This window comes from Gadus macrocephalus, chromosome 16, assembly GCF_031168955.1.
Source record: "Gadus macrocephalus chromosome 16, ASM3116895v1".
Classification (NCBI taxonomy): domain Eukaryota; kingdom Metazoa; phylum Chordata; class Actinopteri; order Gadiformes; family Gadidae; genus Gadus; species Gadus macrocephalus.
The window spans coordinates 3,630,260-3,637,759 of record NC_082397.1 but is presented as its reverse complement, the minus strand read 5'-3'; the positions used below and the strand labels follow the sequence as shown (position 1 = coordinate 3,637,759).

The 7,500-nt window shown below is 48.5% G+C and overlaps 1 protein-coding gene across 1 annotated transcript in view; it reads right to left on the bottom strand.

Moving 5' to 3' along the window:
• Positions 1-7,500, bottom strand: part of frem2b (FRAS1 related extracellular matrix 2b) — a 97,441-nt gene that overhangs the window by 22,806 nt on the left and 67,135 nt on the right. Inside the window, exons 8-9 of the mRNA XM_060075005.1 lie at positions 2,459-2,668; positions 1,287-1,484 (exon numbers count right to left, since the gene is read on the bottom strand). Coding sequence (XP_059930988.1) covers positions 1,287-1,484; positions 2,459-2,668 — 408 coding nt within the window. The remainder of the gene's footprint in view (positions 1-1,286; positions 1,485-2,458; positions 2,669-7,500) is intronic.

The following is a 7,500-nucleotide window of genomic DNA, read 5'->3' as shown; positions in this document are numbered from 1 at the left end:
GACGGAGACAAAAGGGGGGGGGGGGGGGGGGTCAGCTCCAACACCGGGACACCTCGCCGTGAGCGCGTCTTCAAGGTCCCCACGGCAACGCCGTCATTGAATTATCCTGAATATGTCCGTTTTTAAACAGCAACACAAAACAAGCTGGAGGAAGAGAGACTCCAGGCTTAATGTAAAGAGAATAAAGCCCCGCATTGATAAAAACAGACGTGATGTCTGTGTTGGCACACCATCTGAAGGAACTAACATATCTGCAGGTGCAAACAAGCTCCGTTCCAGTCCGAGATGTAGACATCGATTGGGATTGTTTTTACCGACATGGAGATAAACACACACACACACACACACACACATACAGGAGCCGAGGAGGATGTAATATAATACTGGGAGGGAATGTAGGATAAGATCTCGGAGATTTATTGTTCCCTTCCAGGACATTCATCTTCTGCTGTTAACGTGACTCCAGGAGAGGCGAAGATACCGGCTCAGATCCCGCTCCAACGCGGGCCGTACAGTGGGGCCTGGGTAAGACATGGGGTTAGACGGTGGCAGCAAATAAGATACTGGTTAAGACTGGTTTAACCTGGTTTGGTTGTCCCTGGGGAGACTTCTCCAGGTTACATCTTGAGACTGCTACGGTTCACTCCTCAGTTTGACCGGTTGCTGCGCTGCGTTTATATTATTGAGGGTTCCATAAGTGTTTGAAAGTGGCCGTATTGCGCCGCTGTTATAACATTCAATGGACGGTGCTCCACTGTGTTGCAGCGCCTCGGATGGGCTCCATTGTCCAGGCACAACACTATCACTCAGCGTCAATTCTTGACGGGGCCAACGCTTGTCTTCCCTCACCCTCACGCTTTCACTCACAAACTATGATGAAATGACTAATGATGAAATGACGAAATGACGATTGAAGAAATGACGAACGACGAAATGACGAACGATGAAAGGACCGTCTGATGTTGTTCCAATTCAAACCCTGTGGAGCACACGCAGTGTTGGCGTGACACCGGAGGCGATGCGAGGATGTTGTATCCAGCGGAAACCCCCGCTGTTCGCCCGGGTAAGGCGCCGGGTTGGACTAAGTAAACAAGTAAAAGCCCTCCGGCAAAAAAGAAAAATGGCTTAACTGGGACGCACTGGTGGCTCGACGGGTAGAGCATGTACCACTGTCCAGAACGCAGCGACCCGGGTTCGATTCCTGGGCTGTGGTCCTTCGCTGCATGTCCTCGCTATCTCCCAGACCGTCCTCTGTGTCTCACCCGATAATAAACCCAGGGGCTCACCTGGTAGGAAGGTGAGGGTGGAGGCGTCAGTGTTGGGCCTCTCGTTGAAGTCCATCATGACCTGGGCGGTGCCCTGGCGCGTGTAGCAGCGCACGGTGGAGCGGTAGCTGAGGTCGCCGCTGCGGTACACCACCGCCACGAGACCGCCCCCGCTCTCCTCCCCGGAGACCACCGCGTCCCGGAACTGCACCTTGGGCACTGCCGCCGGGACAACCGCAGATCAGTCATCAGACACGTCGATGGCTCAAGATCAATAACGGAATATATAGTGATAAACAGTGGCAAGGAGCACAAACACACAGCCCCTTAAAAAATAATAACTGTTACAACACTACATATCACTGTTATTATTATAAAATTATAATACTACTAATAATCATAATGAATTTTGTTCATAGCATTAACATTAGTATTACTACTATGAAAAAAGTAAGACAAAATAAAACAAATATTTGTCATACTGCTACTCCATCTATTACGAGCAATACTAACAAATATCATATTAAAATCATGATAAAATGAATATCAATACTAGAACTACGATTGATACTACTTCTCCTACTACTACTGCTGCAACTATGACTACTATTATTTTTTTTAAAGTAGTATAATTTTAATACTACTGCATCTAATCCCAAATACTATAACTATTACAATACAATAATTTGAAAAATACGAGTAATACAACTAATAATGATAATTGAAATTATCACAATACAAAATAAAAACGGATCAATAACACTTGAATAATAATTCAGTTGTGGTCCTCACAGCTGAAAAGGGGTCGTTGACTAGTGGGGGCCTTAATAATTTAAAAACATGTCAGACTATTACCGCTACAGATATGGTGCCACCGACGAAGATGAACAACTCATAATAAACATCTGGTCCTCACAGCTGAAAAGGGTTATTCTTTGACTAGTGGGGGGCCTTCATAATATATAAACATTATTAAAACATTAGACTATTACCACTACAACTATGGTATCCACAACGACGAAGAAGAACAACTCATAATAAACATCTGGTCCTCACAGCTGAAAGGGGTTAGTCTTTGACTAGTGGGGGGCCTTCATAATACAAAAACATTATTAAAACATTAGACTATTACAACTACGGTGACCACAACGATGAAGAACAACAACCACTCATAACAAACACGGGGCGCTCACGGTCTGAGACGGAGTCGTTGATGAGCACCGTGGTCTTGCTGGGCTCTCCCAGGACACCGTTCATGGGCATGCGGAGGACCAGCTGGAAGCTCTCCGCCCCCTCCAGGCGGGGCTGGCCCAGGTCGTCCAGCACCGCCACCCTCACCGTCTGCACGCTGACCCCGGGAGCGAAGTCCAGGCTCCTGCTGATGCCCACATAGTCCTCGCCAGCTGCGCCGCAAAACACAGATATGGGTCACATACGAGGGAGGGGTGATTGTGTTGGTGTGTGTGGCGATTGAGTGCGTTGATGGTGTGTGTGTGTGTGTGTGTGTGTGTGTCTTTGTGTAGCAGAGAAAGAGAGAGAGCATCTGTGCATGTGTGTGTGTGTGCGTGCTTGCATGTATGTGTGTGCATTCAGGATATATGGGATATAAAATATAATGCAGGGTGAGCACATCCTGCCTCATGATGGCCGGTGATTCATTTACCAGTACATTATAATGCTCCGGTATAATGTTATAAATAAGTCAGCCGCAAACTAAAAATATAAATGACCACTTAAAACATATACCTTACATCTCCTTGGAACTCAAAACGGGTACCTGAATGATTTATCACCCCCTAACTTAAAGTATATACCTTGATCCCCTCTAACATAAAGGACCGGAGAATATACCTTAGATCTAAAAATGGAAGGAGTTTCTGTATGCATGTATTTCTCTGTGTATTTCTGTATGTATGTATGTATGTATGTATGTATGTATGTATGTATGTATGTATGTATGTATGTATGTATGTATGTATGTATGTATGTATGTATGTATGTATGTATGCATGTATGTATGTATGTATGCATGTATGTATGTATGTATGTATGTATGTATGTATGTATGTATGTATGTATGTATGTATGTACAGTATGTATGTTGTATGTATGTATGTATGTTTTTCTGTATGTATTTCTGTAAGTATGTATGTTTGTATGTATCTATGTATGTCTGTCTGTATTTCTGTCTGTATGTATGGATGTATTTCTGCATGTCTGTCTGTCCGTCTGTCTGTCTGTCCGTCTGTCTGTCTGTATTTATGCACGTCTGTCTGTCCTTCTCAACTACCATTCATCTGATCCACTTCCCACTTTGCGGGTGTGTTGCTGAGTGCCCAAGGGAGTGCAGTGTGAGCTTGTTTTGATGAGCAGTCCTCGAAAAAGCTACAAGCAGCAATACTATGAGCCAAGCAATCGGCCCAATCTGAACAGGCTTTTTTTCTACCTTATCTAAGGTATACACTATAATGTATTTGTGGGTGGATAAGTGGACAATACATGAACAAAGAAGCAAAACAAATGAAAGTTCGCTCGAAAGCCAACTCCTAACGGAAAGATACTTTGAAGAGAAACATACCAGGGTGGGAATCTTGGTTAATTAATGTGTGGAAAGAATTATTTAGAATCTAGGCTAAATTTTGGGATCTAATGTTGGCCAAAAAACAAACTTGTGTAACTTGTGCTGTGTGAAACGCTATAGCTACAGCGGCGGTCAATTAGAATCACAATGTGGAGAGCCCCCAGCCTTGAGGGCGGTTTAGCATTCATTAATTCTCACCGCGGCCCTCTCGGCCCCTCTCTAGTTCACGGTCCCTTGGACGTACAATATTACAGCAGCCCATCCTTCCTGTTAGCAGGAGGGTTTTCCACTTGGCCAGTCTCAAGGCTCCAAACCTCCTGCATTGTGATTCCACTCGCACCGCGCTGCAACTCTGGCGTTAAGCTGAGCACAAGTTAGGTCTTGTCGAAGTTAGAATTCGCTCCGTGCCCAAAACGTTGTAGTACAGAAACGAGCTCAGCTGTAATTCCAGAGACTGATAACAATTTGGAACACAATTTTCTCCACATAACTTTCCCCTTAAATGAATTGAGTGACTCCCTGAGTGGGAGGAGCAGGGGTACTGCAGGAGGCTAGCAGGAAAGATTGGATAGAAGCTAATATTACGCATTTTAATGAGGGGAGAAGCTCAATCGCAACCTGTATAAAAGCAACTCAAAGACCGGAACAAACAATTAGAAATGTGTTGCACATTAGAGCGGTGAGTAAAGGACTGAGCCGAGAAGGATTTCATCAGGGGTCTCGCGCACGGTCCAAGCCGTGATTGGACGCGTGTCGCGCTCCTCTAAAGTGGTGAAGCTCCCCAAGAAAAGCGCGCAAATGATAGGCCTGTGAATGCCATGAGCGTGAGTGTCTGACGATCTGAAGACTTTGCAGCATTGGTTCTCAATGTGCGGCCCGCGGGCCAATGGCAGCCCGCAGAAACATTCCTGGCGGCCCGCATTATTATGTCATTATATTTTTTAATTATTAAATATATTATACCAAAAAGTCAATTTTTTCTAGCTTTCAATTAAATCCTGTACCATTTGTTAGTTTTAATCCGACTGCACATTACTTTGAAAGGATGAACCTCAGTTTCGTGATTTAGACCTCACTTGACCTCACTCCCAGAGGTCCACGGTGCAATGTTTCTTTTCCCCACTGGGATGCTGACGGCGTTTCTCGCCAAATTTTTTTTCCTTTGGCCGCCCTCAGTCAAATTTTGGGTTCCTAAATTGGCCCTCAGCTGTCAAAACTTTGAGAACCCCTGCTTTACAGTCTCCAGGTCACGGCGGCTATAAATTATTCAAAGCACAAATGAAATAAATGCTCTACAAGTTTACCTGGAAGATGATAGCGACAGGGACTGATAGCAAAAACGTCTCCTGAAAGCTTAGGGGCGGTATGTTGATGAAATGATTCGCTGTTCTGTAAAAGTGAATGGAATTCACCACTTTGCTGAGCTAAAAGTTTATTCATTTCATTTGAAGGGAGTAATGCCTGTTTGTTATATCGTTTTACTGAGAACAGTTGGAATGGCTGAAGGGGGGATTACTTATTGTTGCCAAAAGGGGAGTCTGAAAAAAAAAGTTTGGATAACAAGTGCATTAATTAAAAGAGGGGGCACAGATTAACATTCCTCAATAAGGTTAAACCACCTCCTTAGTCAGAGGGGAGGAGAAGAGGAGTGAGTTTATCCCCTCCTTATTCAAAGGAGAGGAGAGGAGGAGTGAGTTTACCAACTCCTAAATCAGAGGAGAGGAGAGTTGCTGTGAATTTACCACCTCCTTATTCAGAGGAGAGGAGAGGAGCAGTGAGTTTATCACCTCCTTATTCAGGGGAGAGGAGAGGAGGACGGAGTTTACCAACTCATAAGTCAGAGCAGAGGAGAGGAGGGGTGTATATACCAGCCCCTAAGTCAGAGGACCGGAGAGAAGCAGTGTGTGCTGAGGACTCGCAGGGGAAGTGAGGAGACCTTCAGAGCGTGGGCAGTCAGGGTTGCTGCTCCCCCCGGCAGTGAAAGGTCCAGGTATTGATGAGACAACCTCTCACAGACCCACATGAGGCCGGCTGAGTTTGTGTGTATGTGTCAGCGATATGAAATACTTGTGGTTGACCCTGGAACACACAAAGAACAGTTGGTCGAACTGTGGGGGAGGAGGAGAACATGGAGGGGATGGGGGGGGGGGGAGGAGAACATGAAGGGGGACGGGGGGGAGGAGGTGGAGAACATGGAGGGGGACGGGGGGGAGGAGGAGAACATGGAGGGGGAGAGGAGGAGGAGAACATGGAGGGGGACGGGGGGGGAGGAGGAGGAAGAGGAGAACATGGAGGGGGACGGGGGGAGGAGGAGGAGGAGGAAGAGAACATGGAGGGGGACGGGGACGGGGGGAGAACATGGAGGGGGACGGGGGGGAGGAGGAGGAGGAGGAGGAGGAGGAAGAGGAGAACAGGGGGGGGGGGGGGGTGAAAGACGACAAGGGGGATAAAGAGGAGGGGGGAAGGGGGAGGACGGCAGGGGGGGGGGGAGGAGGACTGGAGAGGAGCAGACGGAGGAGGAGAAGGAGGAGGAGTGCTCACGGCGCCTACCGATGTAGCTTCAAGAGGGAGAGGAGGAGGGCGGTGGGCTCTGCCGCAGACAGACACTAGATCAGAGTTTCAACCCCGCGTAACCATAACGCTGTCTCTACCTGTCGGTCCTCGTGAACAATGCCCTGACAACTGCGACCACCCCCGAGAGCCAACACCCCCCCCCCCCCCCCCCCCCCCCCCCCCCCCGCCACTCAAGCCAAAACACTGCTTACATTCCACAGGTCATGTAGCGCGCCTCCTCAGGAGGCTCGGCTAGCAGGAACGAGGCCAGCCGTGACAGCCTAGCGAGGACGTCCTGATTACTGTTCATGCTCGGTGACTCTCTCCAGTGGTGGCCCGTGGCCCGTAGCCCCCCCCCCCCCCCCCCCCCCCCCCCCCCCCCCTCCCCTACTTAGTGTTTTTGTTTCTCTCCCAACCTCATGATCGGACCAACGTCACCGTCGTTATTATCCGTGAACCAATCGATTGACTCCGGCAATCAATCCGCGGCCGAGGTGCGGGGAAGTCGTTGCCTGAGGGCCCGGTTTCATACTTCTCCGTCAGCACATCTGCGGATTGATTGGTCGAGCAGGTAACACACATCCGGCAACCAAGTAGTGATTTGTTTCGGCCTCAGCCAACCCGACACCGGAATAATGAATAAAAAGGAATGTGTGTATCTTCAGTGGGTTGTAGTGGTGCATCATCTGCTTTTTTTTAGAAGCACATTAGCGATGATTGCAACAGCAAAACAACGCTCCGAAGGACGCTGCTGTGCCAACACGATGTGGGCCCAGCGCCGCGTCCTTTGGAACGCTGTTTTTTGCTTCGTGGATGTGCTGACAGAGGAGTCCAAACGCCGGCTCTCTAACGGGGCCGGGCTCCGCCGGAGCCGTCCGGCTTCTCCTTTAATGAGCCTTCCGTCAGCCCCCCTGCATGCGGCTCGGAAACGCTGCCGCAATAATCGATGCAAGGTGCTCTGCCGCCCGCACTGCTCCACCGCTCTGATGCTCCGAGGGCATCACAGAGCTCCGAGGGGGCAGAGAGAATCACAGAGCTCCGAGGGGGCAGAGAGAACCACAGAGCCTCAGTTCGGCCTCAATCGGGCCTCGACTCAACTGA